Genomic DNA, 13,463 nt, shown 5'->3' with positions numbered 1-13,463 from the left:
AACATGAACTAACAAGGTGTTGACTGTTGGGCCACTTCCCCACTGAAAGTGAAGATGGACCACTGCAACTGTTTTTAAATTAGACTTGAGCATCAGACTGAAAACTTCAATATTTTAAGGTGTCAAAGGACACAGAGGGCCTAAATTGCCAGCAATTTTGTATATCTATCACATATCAGGACAATCATGGACTGAACAGAGTGAAAGCGAGAAACTAACATTTATTAGCCAGGCGAACACTGCCCCCCCTTCCTTGCAGGCAGGCTGCTGCTGAGGATGTATCCTCTTCCCAGCTTAGCTAATGCCGAGGCTATCTTCCTAGCAGCAGTGCAGCTTTAAGGGGATGGGTGGGCTGGGAAATGTTCTGTTGGCTCCTCCCCCGACGATGATGTCAATCGGAGGTGGAGAGGTAGGCAGTACTAAGGGACTGAGTTCATACTATACAACTGAGACTGCTAGAGCTTTGCGTGCACCAACAGCATTACGTCCAATTCAGCCTGTGTAAGTGATGCTGCGCCAAGGCTCACCCGCATCCTACTCCGTTGGGGAACGCAAGCACTTACTATAGTTCATGTTCATATCTGTGTGTTAATAATATTTATTATTTTTTAAATTTTTTTGCAAACAACGATTTTGGTTGCACACACACTTACATACTGATGACAAACTATATAACACATTTGAAAAGCCTTTCTGAAAACAGTTGAAATCTAGTGCTTATGAACATTTTTTTTTTTTTTTTTTTAAAAGCTCAAGTTCGGTGTGATGTGGTTCCCTATCCACTTTTTTCTAAGATGAGTTGATTTATTACTTGAAATCAAGAGGCTCATCTTGATCAATCGACTTGGACCACCGGTGTTTGCTGCTTATGGAATTGAACCAGAGTGAACCCACTGTCTGAAGAGGATTTACATCGTATCTTCAAAAGTAAATCACCGTTCGTAATTTTTGTCTTCTGCGTTTGGACCACAGACATTTTAGGACATGGATACTTTTCTACGCGTGGATACCATTTGAGTCGTTAATTACTTGAATTTCTTTTTCCGAAGAGGATTTTCTTCTCCGCTCCACTTCAGTCTAATTCATGGCACCTCATCTTTTAAAGCACTGATGTGTCTACGTGACAGGAATTTCGAGTGATTTTTATCGAGAAATTCAAGGTAAGAGCAGATTAAATTACTCTTTTCTAATAGAATGCTGTAGCTCATCACATGCAACATGCATCTAGTCAACTTCACTGGTTTTGTGAACGACTTGAGTGACATGTTGGTCGAATGGGCTATATGCGTTCAGTGGAGAGTGTTTTTGCCTGTAGGCTGCTAAGCAATACTAACTAAAATGAAAACAGAGAATAAAGTGCCCTAACATAACGGGAAAGTTAGATAAGTGTCGCCGGCTCATGTATTTGGTCAATGATACTTATGCCACCGCAATCACCAAACATCGTTGCTAAAGTAAAACGAGTTGCCTACGTTTTTGTAATTGGGTCAGGTTGTTGAGAATTTGAATGTTTTGCGCACATGACAAAAATGCCATATCAGGATAAAGACCCAACTGTTTGCTCCAATTCATTCTAGACGTCCATAAAATAAACTGGTTGAAACGTTACAGTAGGCTATACTTAAATCGACATTTCCCCTCAGTCCTTTTGAACAATAATCGCATGTGTTTGCAGTATTTTAGGTTGCTTCAAATAATCTATTCTTAGTTGAATAGACGTTTCGTGTCTTTCATATGATCCATGGCATTCTCAATGCACGTGAATTTCCGACTGCGCTGGTCACAGTGCCCGTGCGTCGGTGGACTTCAATGCGACTCCAAAAAGGATATCAGATGTATTATTTATAGCCTTTTATACGGGCTATCTTACTACAACCACGTTTAGGGCTCAATTGAGCTCACCATATGGTCCAACAGAAGTCTATAGTCTGGTTAGTGATTAGTTTGTGACTTTAATGGCATTTAGCCTACATGTTTGATAATACCTATCTGAATAATATTTATGTCCTGGAATTTCTAAATTATACAGCGAACAAAGTGCATAGTGCTAGCAAGTCAGCTTCACGTATAGGGTACCGGACAGAAAGGGAGTCGGTTATACGGCACGGCTAGTGTCCACCGTGGCCGTGATGCCGCATTCATGCAGCTCGCTGGTACTATTTTCAAAGCGGTCTTCTGAAATGTCGCTTATCATCTCAAGCAACTAAGTAAGAACTCAAAGGCTACTTACTACTCCTTGCTGTCAGACACAACATACTCTGGAAATATAAACCGTGTCCAGGGCTCTATTACTGGCACTAGTTAAAAATCTGAAATGTCTCATCATGATTGTCATCCTTCTGAACATACAACCCAAGTAAGTTTACTTTTTAAGTAAAAGTAAAATCTTCTTTGGCATGGCTATGCCTGCCTTTGGCGCAAGCATGTGTTTAAAATTCTCCTCTCTATAAGTTCTTTATAAATTAGGCTAATAGACGGATTCAGTTGACCATGCTAAATACACCATTCTTGAATTAGGAAATAATGCAAAGTTTGGTCAGTAGTACAATGAGATGTCAATTTATATTTTAACAATGGTAACACCAAGGATGATTGGTACATGTCGGTGTATGGAACACATTTCTTGTCATGGTAAGAATCATATCACTTGCACATAATTGTTGAATTATTTCTCTTTGCTCATATCAATTAAGGGATTTTAACCATAAACAGAAATCACCCAGATGAGACATGTTAAAACCAATGCATGAAGGAGTTTTTAAACTGTCCTGCTCTTAGGTGATAAAATGAACTAAATTGAGTTTGACTCACAAAAAAGAGTAAAATATGTTTATGGGACACTGTCATTTGTAATAGAAGTAATGGAAGGATTGTGTCATATTTGTGTCTTTTTGCAAAACACTTTTCCCAAGGTAACAGGTTGAGTAACAGGTCAGTTGCTTGATTTGAAAATTCAATACTTCATACTCAAAGTAAAGACCATGTATAAAACAATTAATCTGAAAACTAAACTATCAGAAGGTTCTATGTGTAAATGAAAGGAACGGTGAAGCTCATATCCAAGCAATGATATTACTAGTGTGGTTTCAATGTTGATATAAATGTATTATGTTTAGTTATCTAGGTCCTGCTCCACTCAGCTGCATACATACTGCAATTACTTGTCTAAGTCTAACCACAAGCATGTATGGCCTTTTCTTATTAGTTGGTGTGAGTAAGTTGAATGACGTTACCCAAATGTCTGGTGCAAAACTGATACATTGTAAATCTAAATGTTAACTGCGTAGACAAATATAGTAGGCCGTAGTTATCATTGTTATATTAGTTGATATATCATTGTGAAATACACTGTCATGGGACATATGTAGATACCTTGCAAAACATCCCATAGTTATGATTTTCCACATTTAGATTGGCTAGTTAACGCAGATCTTTGAATAGGATTGCTATCCCACTTCTGCCCCCTATGGGTTGGTTTTTGTTCCGTGTCTTTAAACTATTGTAATAGCAACAACAACAGAATACGTCAGTTATTGGCTATCCCTGTGCATCAATTCCCATGCAAAAAATCCTTGTGATACAGAGAGTGATGTTAGAAATCTCTATCAAGCCTCTAGTGTTACAGTATACTCATAGCTTGTCTTTAATTAAGCAATTTGTATCAACTGCCCACACGGAATATCTGTCATGCGTTCTGTCACTGGGAGCCGCTCTGCCATCACTTAACTGTAAGGCTACACTTTTTTAAATGGAAGATATGTGTGACAAGGTAGTTTGTCATTCAGTGATATGCATGTGGGCATATCTGGTATACCCAGTGGTTATTGATTCTGCTTGACACTGGGAAAAAAACCCTATTTTATTTCTATTTCAAAAACATAAAAACCCTCATAGTGTGTTCTATATGTATTTCAATTTTGTATGTTGAAAATTCTCTCTGAAGTTTGATCTTATTGGCTAACGGGCAAACAAAGTGTCTGCCTGTATGTCCAAGATTTTTCACTGACAGAGCAGATTGTTATTTTCTTTTGTCATTTGCTGGGCGGAAACGAATAGGTGAATGGCTGACATTGCTTTTTGGTTGCATAATGATTGCTGACAGACATAAATCGACTGGATTGCTTTGACTACATGTGTTTATCCTTTTCGATTGACAGCCTATTTAAGATGTTAATACCTCACGATTGATCACCTAAAGCTCTTATAATCAATGTAACTTCCATCAAGGCCACTTTGCAGATTGGCCAACATCCACTGCTTTACATGTTGAGAAAAACTCTCTCCTCCAATCAGCAGTGTACACCAACATCATTTGCACCAAATATAATATTCAACCCAATGACCTACAGCCTCTTTACGGACTTACATTTACTATGCAATAAGCACATGAACAAGTCCCGCTGTGTTTGTAGGCTATTGTGTTGCTTCAGAAAGGATGATCTAGGTGTAGGGCAAGTCTGCACAGAAAATACAAGTAGGGAGGTGGAGAGGCCAACCACCCACAAATGGGTCCCACGTGGGTGGTGTTGCGTGGGATGATTGTTAACTCAATCAAGGCATGCTTTATGTTGTTTGTAAGAATAACAAGTGGCCACGGGGTTGAAATAAATTTGGTGTCGAGAATGCTGCTTTCGAGCATTCATCTTATAGCATAATTGCATTGAGATTGACTTTAATTACTTGTGGGTGACATTTTTACTGAACATGCCTCAGAAATAAAGTAATATAGTGTTTACACATGCAGACCTTTCCTAATGGACCTCCATATAGGCCCATTGTATGTATGTGTGTGGTGTCCCCATAGTAGTCCTGTATATTATACATGGGTTTTATGTAGGTTTATATACATATAAGATGATAGATACGTTGTCTTGCTTTCTTCATTAATGGCTGATATTGTCCTTTTCATGAACTATGCCAAATGTTCCTTGATGTCATGGGAAAAGCTGGTTAAACAGTTGATCACACTGCAAAATTATTGGGAGAATGACCACAACACATTCACCACAGTCATTATTTTCACTACATATATGAGGTGTTTTGGGACCTAAATGCATGAGGACATGGATGCAAACCTTTTGTTTTTTACTCTGTCCTTCTCCTTCAAAACCATTAGTTTTTCAGTTTTTCATCAGAGTTGAAATGCCTGCAAATCCTTCCAGCATATAGTTTTGAAGGCTAGTCATCGCTCCCCTGTGTAAAACAGAGTAGAAAATGGCTAAACAAGTTTTTCAACAAGATAAACTGTCCTAAATATGGTGAGGACTGACGTGTGGGATCCCTTGTGGAGTTTTCTAATCCCAGCTCTATATCCCTTGATGACAGTGCTGCTTACAAAATGCCAGACACCACTCACTTTCAACTTCCTTCTATTCAGGACTATTTTTGGTTATATAAGTTAGCCCCAGGCCCATTTTATGCAGGGCTCCACAATTAGTGATATTTGAAGCCAGACCTGAAATAAGCAACTTGCCGTGGCTACAGAATGTGATATGCAGTAGTAGCCATCTGTGGCCGGTGATGCTGGAGAGCTGTTTATGAACCTGTCCCTATCATGGCTTTAAAGAAACAGTAGTAACATGTTGGAGAATCTAGATCATCTTTTCATCTTTTATTCACCACACTGCATCTCACTCCTCAGCCAGTGTGTTCTCTTCATTATGCATCGTTGGCTATGGCCTTGGACTCTTTCGAGCTTATCACAGTATAGTAGGTGAATAGTAATTGCCTGCTCCTGTCTTTCTCTTTATTTCACATTTTCTGTGGCTGGGGAAAGGGACACACTTCAAACGCTGTTTTCTAGGCTTTTCTTTTTTTTTTTAAACCACAACAACATGACACTTTGTGAATCTGTTGAGGAATGTCCTCCACATTGATCACTGTCATGTAAATACCATTAGAACAGTTCTCCTACCCAACCAACCTTTAATGAATCTCTCCTGAGGTCCTTCCCGAAAGACCAGGAGAAATGGAGCATTCTCTGACAATAAACACGGCTGTTGCTCATTACTATTCTCATTCAGTCACAACAGGTTTTATGTTTTTTTTTTCTGGTCTAGGATAGTTTTCTCCTTTCAGACAGTTAACATTAATATTGTGATAAAAATGTCACATTTATCTTATCTTTAGTGGGGTTGTAATGGGCGTATTAATGTAGCCTTCGCATCATGTGGTTTCAGCTCGCTCAACACTTCTCTGTCATTTGAGACATTTTATTTACCACATAAATGAGAAAGTATGTTAGGGTGAAAGAGGGACTTCTAAGGATGATCAGTATCCCAGTGGAGTCCTTCAGTGGGATCTCTGAAATGACTGCAAATGTCCTGCTTGCCATTTTGCCAACTTCTCTTTCACATTATAACAACTTTTTTGCTCTTCATGGGGGAAGTAATGAGAAGGAATCTTTTTGGATGAAAGACGGTTATCATCACCAGTGGGCCATCTGGTGCTTTTAAAATGTAAATCAGGACATGGCTCTTAAGTTAAACATGTAACATCCCACATCTTGTATATAGGCTGGGATATTTACACATCTTGCAAATAGTCAAGCTTTTCACTTTTGGTCTTTTTGTGTCGGAAACAGTCTACTTAGTATGCTAGCACTATATATAACTGGGTGTTAAGAAATCTGCCAGCATTTGGGACAGAACCCTTTATAGTGCACCAAGTTGTACCAGCTGTACTTAAAAAAGACCTTGAATATTGTTGGTAAAGCTTTGATTAAAGAGAAAAGTTTAAAAGAATCGCTTCTTGGGATGTCAGGGGAAATTACTCAAATTACATTCTATCTCAGACACTGCATTAAAAAAAGAGCAGGAATAATACCGACAATCATGCAATAATACAGACAATCAAGCAAGTCTCTCCATTTTGTCTCAGTGACCTAGTTGCATTTTTTGGCACCAAGTTGGGATTTCAGCCCTTTGGCTATTTTTTTTTTATATATAATGCCCTGACTGGATTTTCATCGAAGGGATATGAGCAACCACTAGCAAAGTGCTGATATTAAAATCTTGTTAAATGATGATAAGACTTCTTGGACTTCCATTTCTTATTCTGTAAGCTACTTTGTTGAAGATGTCTACTTCAATCAACACTGTACAGTATCCACTAGGGGTGTGAATCGCTCATGTAAAAGACGATACGATTCGCATCTAGATACATGGGCACGATTCGATACAAGAAAAGATACATGTTTATAAAAAACGATTCAGTACGATTCGATGCGATGCAATTCGATGCAGTTCAAGAATGGAAAGCATTCTGAAAGATTTTTTATAATTTGCTCAAGGTGCACATTCATTTTATATTATCAATTATCATGGTTGTCAATTAGGCAACAAAAGGTGTGAATATGATTATCTAAACTGAGGTTTGTTTCATATACTGTATTGAAATGAAAAAAGAATAGTCTACATTTCAGTCAAACACAGCAACCAAATACAACATAAAAATACATTTTTATAGACTTTACAGATTTTATAGTTATATCTGATTGTTTTCATGGAGCTGTAGCCTTGTTGAGGTAAGACAATACCGAAATAAAATAAAACAGTGCTTAAGACACTCTTGGCCTTTTCTCATATAGGCCTAGCCTACCCTACAAGAATAAAATAGGCCTACAAATCATTGAACTCTCAGGGCTTATTTTGTTCCAACAGTAGACCTAATGCAGAAACCTAAAATGCCACAAGTCTGAGTGAATATGAACAAAATCATTGGCTAATAATTTATGCATCGTTTTAGCAGCAAGGGCCAAATTATTATTTAACATTAAGGAAATCCCTTCATCAAAGGTAAGGCTACTCTACAGACTATCGTTGCTGTTTAGGAATGCTGTAAGTTCTTAATTTCGCGCTGGATTTCGAAAAACAAAAGCCGACCGAGTGCAAGTTGTCACATGCTTAAGTTGCAATAGATGTATGGGTAATGAGGTCATTTGACCACTTTGGTGTAGTAGGGTTTGCACACAAGAGAGCCCTGAAGAATAGCTTTACATGTGGTCTCTGAATGAGACATCTATCTCTAAACACAACAGGAGTTGAAACGTCCTTTATAAAAAGAACAAAATCCACCAGGGAAAGTCGACTAATTAAAGAGCAACATGTATGCTTGTTTCAAAAGCCGTGGCTGGTTTTAACAATTGCCTTCTTTTTTTTTCTTTCTCTCTTTATTGTGTTAGAATTGCAGCCCATACACAAGAAGCTCATCCACCCTGATTATGGACTTGGCAAGTGAGGCCCATGCTCTGCTGCTGTTGCTCAGCTGCCTGGTCTTGCTTTGCTGGGCCCAGGAGAAGGAGTATACGGTGAAGGAGGAGCAGCCAGAGAACATGCGCATCGGGAACCTTCGCAAGGACCTGGACCTGGCGCTCGACCCCAACATCAAGCTCTCGTCGCCGTTGCAGTTCAAGCCCGTGTACAAGACGGGCGACGTGCAGCTGGTGCGAGTGGAGGCCAACACCGGGGAGATTTTCACCACGGCGAACCGCATCGACCGCGAGAAGCTCTGCTCGGGCATCTTCGCCGAGAAGCAGTGCTTCTATGAGATCGAGGTGGCCGTGCTGCCAGATGAGATCTTCCGGCTGGTCAAGATCCGCTTTCTAATCGAGGACATCAATGATAATGCGCCCCTTTTCCAGTCCACGGTCATAAACATTTCCATCCCAGAGAACACAGCGATCAACAACCGCTATCCTGTGCCCTCTGCCTTTGACCCAGATGTGGGGATCAATGGGATTCAGCACTATGAACTTGTCAAGGTGAGTGGTCCTAAGTGTGAATTAAATTGATGGTGCATGATGCCCTAAATGGCCTCTTCCTTGTTCTCTCACTCTCTTTATTCTCTCTCTCTCTCTCTCTCTGTCTATCCCATCTATCTCTATCTCTCTATCGCTCTCTTTCTCTCTGTTGTGTGTGCATCCCTCTATCTCACACAGACACACATACGCTCTCACATACCACATGCTCTTGCTCTCTCTCTCTCTCTCTCTCTCTCCCTCTATCAGCTAAATGCATTACTTAATTGATAGGTCGACAGATTCTAATTTGGTGATTGATCACCTGCTCAGAAGAATCAACATTTTAGCTCAAGGTTCCAGAGGTAATTTACTATAATTTGTATATGCTCAGTGTGTAATTGAACAGGAGTGGAAAATACATGCAGAAGGAGGCTTGTGTTTTCTTTCATCATTTAATTGGTGCTCTATGGATAAATAGTGCGGTAGTCTCAGTGGCTTAATATAGTGAGCCCAAATGAGAAACTAGGATAATTGTATGCATTTTATTAGGGTCTGTACCACATCTCATATATTGTTGGGATGGTATTTATTGAAGATATTTCTGTTGGCAATAAAATTGTGTTTGAACATTAACATGGATATATGGTATGCACAAACAGGTAAACAATATAGTTTCATAGGATGTAAACAGTCACAGAACAGTCTTTCACTAAATTAATGCAATTTTAGTCTGTCATGTTAGAATGACGAATGCTTTGTACTTTTGCTCCTGATTAGGAATTCTGATTGAATGAACCCCAACCATGTTTGATTCATACATCAATTTGCATGGGAAGGGCTTTTGCAACCAGTGTCTGTCTTGCCTGTCTGGTGGATGTCAATTGTTATGCCTGGAAAAGGACCAATCCAGTGCAGTCGCAGGCCTGCACACATTGCACTTCAGCATCTCCAGAGTGCGCATTCCACACTCATTTTGGATCAGCTCCTAACTCAATGTCTGTGAATCACTTGCATCTTGAACCCAGATGGAGGCTCAGTTGTATTGCCTTTACAGTTCAAGGAAAAGAGAGTGAGGGAGAGGAGAGAGAGAGTGAGAGAGAGAGAGAAGAAAAGCAAAGCGTTTTACACTTGGAGTGGTTTGAGCAGGCTCTCCCTGGAGTAGCTGCTGGCCCGAAATCCACCCCTTGGACTTTATTTGCATGGTCCTCAGAGATTATAGCAGAGAGCTCCCACACAGCGATGCTTCACCCTGCATCCCTGCCTCGTCCTCAGCGTGAAGTTTGGTACGATTAGCCGGCACGAACCCACTGCTGCTGCTGCCGCCGCCTCGACTCCCTCACAGTAGCCAACCAGAACCAACACGAACAAGTCACTCCCACTGCCATGAGAAAGTGTAAATGAGATTACCAGCTTCTCCCCATTAGTCATTGATGTGATTTCATAGGCAAGACTGGCACGTTCGTGCAGAGGACGTTCATTGGGCGTAGTGGTTTCATTGAGGTGAAATATTAATTGTTCTATCAGCATTAGTCTTGTTATGTCACCTGGAACGATGCGCTTAAGGCACTTTCTGAAACGGCCAAGGTCAGCTCGGGGAAAGTAATACCATGCATGGCTAGAGGAGGGCATTCCATTAGAAGAGATTTTATCACTTAAAGAGAAGCTCTTTACAAGTTCTATCTTGGAGCATGTGGATCAGATCAGGCTCAGGGGATGGAGCTATTGACTTTTTTTTGTTGCAGGGTCCACCCAGTCCATTGTTATTTTTGAACCACCATTTAAGGGTTTTCTCCACATTACATGTAACCAGCTTCTCCTCTCCTTCAATCCCTTAAGTCTTTAATCTCTTCAAACTTGGCCCGCTATTTATTTATTGGAATCTGTGTCGGCTTCACATACACCAAGAAACAAATGAAGTGAAATAGTGTTGCTGTAATTTGTTAGGCCATGGGCACATGTTATTTTGCCATAAGGTGGCAACTCTTATTTGTGCTAATAAATCATTTTCAGTGATATTTTCCTAATGCTGTTTTTCCAGTTCTTTGAGTTTATAATTGAACAATTTATCAAAGAATATAAGAATCAGCCACCGCGGTTTGCCAGCATTAATATGTATCCATTTATAAGCATTATTCTCTTGTATATTATATATTACTGGGATGTGATTAACTATTTTCACTAAATAAATATGTTGTTTCTCAGAATTTAGTCTAACTTTTAGAAGATAATAAATTGGCACTAATTAATCCTAAAAAGTTTTTTGCAATTGGTTCGTGTAGGTGTATTTTCCCTTAGTCTGTTCATCTAAAAGTAATGAATGGTTGCTCTTCTGTATTTCATATCAGTCATGACTTATTGAAAATAATTAATGAAGACAGGGAGAGAGAATTATAGCTGAAAGAGAGTGTGTGTGTGTGTGTGTGTGTGTGTGTGTAGAGAGAGTGTATGAGAGAGGGAGAGGGAAGACAGAGGGAGGGAGGGAGAAAGTGTCCAAGGGAGAGAAAGAGATAGGAATAAATACCTTTTTGTCTGTGCCATCCATTGCCCTCAACATCCATGAATTTCTGATATATTCAGCAGACTTTCAGTCTCCATTGACTTTAATAAGGTCATCACATTGATTTGAAGATGCAGCAGCTGATAATCTGAAGCACAAAAAAACGCAGCTTTCTAGTGGAAAGCTGTGTTTTTTGTGCTAACGCCATGCAACCTGAAACTGTCTGCATGGGCCTGAGATCTCTACTTTAAGTTACAGTGCCATAAGGTTAGATTGTGTGATTGTAGCACTCTAAGGTTACCACTCTCAGTTGTACTGCTCATCTCTCTTGATTGCTCTAGAGGAAACTATTTTCGGTATCAATTACTTCTATTATATATCATCATCTGGCTGTGTAATATTACCTGCCTGTCTTTCCTAAGTTACAGGTCAATTGGAGTAAGGTTAGAGATATATTTTTTTCCGGTGGCATGCTTATTATTTTCAAATGATTGTCACTTCCCTTGGGCTGGTGATTCATGCTCGTCTTGCTCTTTCTAAGCCTGCCCTGGAGGTAATCACAATCCTCAAGTCTCATTTTGCATGTGAAGAAAGAGAGAGAGAGAGATGATTGATCACTGATTCAGCCACAGACATAGCAGCACCGTGTAGCTTATTGCATTCAGCAGGAGCATTGCCAGGAGTAGTTTGTGTAAAACTAGAGCAAACACAGACAAATAGAGGTCCTGTCCATAACCCATAGCAATGCTGTTCTATTTCTCTGTTAGGATTGTATTCTTTCCACAAGAAAGCTTTAGGACAAGGTTGGAATACTGTAGAGCAGGGCCCCAGATGGAGAGGGCAATGTATGGATGAGGGGAGAGAGGGATGGAGACATGGATTGATACGCAGACAGTTGGTCTGGAAGTGGGACTGTTTTACATTTAGTTTTTACATATTAAAATAATCCACAAACAGGCCACAGATGGTGACAACACAGGCTTTGGCAAACACTATAGAAGGATGTCACACAATCTTGGAAAGCACAAGACTGATTTTGTCCTCAATCGAGAAGTCGTTTGCATAGACAGTTACTGCGCGGATCAAAGGCAGGGTTTTGTTGTTTTTTAACACATAAGTCTGGTTTGTTTGTGTTGTTCAAATGCGGTTGGGCAGACCCTTTACAAGGCAAAAACACATATGTTAATCTCGTATGAAAGATATGCCTAGACAGAGTAATCGTTCAGTGTTTGTGTGTAGCATGAAGCTTATCTCTTAAGAAAGATGCGTTTTCTTGTTTCAGCATGAAAATATTTATGACTGTAAGAGCATCAAAGAGCCTCTTTGTTTGGCAAATGTGTTGGGAGACATATTTTTTTAACATTATAGGCCTTTCTCAGTCTTGTTTTTCAAAGGTGGAAATGTACCAGCTTTACTCCATAGCTGATCTGTAATCATAAATATTAGTGCTAGTTTTAGAGGGGAAGGCAATTACTTTGAACAGTCGAGGCTGGTGTCTCATGAGGATTACATGTGCATTTGTTTTCATTTTCCTCAGGCTTTTAAAATGTGCTTTTCCCCCCTCTCTCTTTAATCTATGGCTGTCTTGCAGCATATTTAAAATAAAGCTTATCTCTTGGCTCCCTTTTCAACTGTCTCTCTTGAATGTGAACTTGAAGTCTTTGGAGGTGTCTCCATACCAAAAGCAGACACATGATTGTGAGGTAAAATGCAATCTCATTTTGGGTGAAGCATGGTGGAATGGATCAGAGTGGGGGGACAGAGCTGAAATCACTATTCCATTAAGGCAGCGCAGTGAGACTGAATCGCATGACTTTGTTCTTTAAATTGGTTTGTTGGTCGCTGTACATCGGGCATTCACCAACAGAGAGAATTGCGGCATCAGGAGTGTCAAGTGTGCCAGTGGCACCACTCGAAAAAAATATACCTACACAGATGTGTCTGCTCATGAAGCCAAGTGGAACACCTTTATTAGTGATTCAACCAGCAATGTGGGCTCCCACAGAAGTCAATAGACTGCTCCTCAGATCTCAAAACATGAAAGTTAATTACTATTTGCAACCATCACTCCCATCGATCTCTCTATCTCCCCTTTTTATCAGTTTATCTTGAGCTATTTCTGACTTTGCCTGTGTCTGTCAGTCTTCTTGCTTTTATTGCTCACCAAAACTCAGATTTACTCTGTTTAAGAGGAATAAAGCAAATGTCAAGGGCTACTCATGGAGC

At 39.9% G+C, this 13,463-nt stretch overlaps 1 protein-coding gene across 3 annotated transcripts in view; it reads left to right on the top strand.

Moving 5' to 3' along the window:
- The first annotated feature begins 460 nt into the window (after positions 1-460).
- The window catches only part of pcdh11 (protocadherin 11), a 126,474-nt gene continuing 113,471 nt past the window's right edge, over positions 461-13,463 (top strand). For all 3 annotated transcript variants that reach the window (XR_007192166.1, XM_048231388.1, XM_048231389.1), the window contains exons 1-2: positions 461-1,160; positions 8,183-8,761. Coding sequence is in view for 2 of the 3 variants with exons in the window: in XM_048231388.1 (XP_048087345.1) it covers positions 8,222-8,761 (540 nt within the window). In the remaining variant the exon portion in view is untranslated. The remainder of the gene's footprint in view (positions 1,161-8,182; positions 8,762-13,463) is intronic.

Source organism: Alosa alosa, chromosome 21 (genome assembly GCF_017589495.1).
Source record: "Alosa alosa isolate M-15738 ecotype Scorff River chromosome 21, AALO_Geno_1.1, whole genome shotgun sequence".
NCBI classification, from domain to species: Eukaryota; Metazoa; Chordata; class Actinopteri; order Clupeiformes; family Clupeidae; genus Alosa; species Alosa alosa.
The sequence above is the reverse complement of the archived record's forward strand: the minus strand, read 5'-3'. Positions and strand labels throughout refer to the sequence as shown.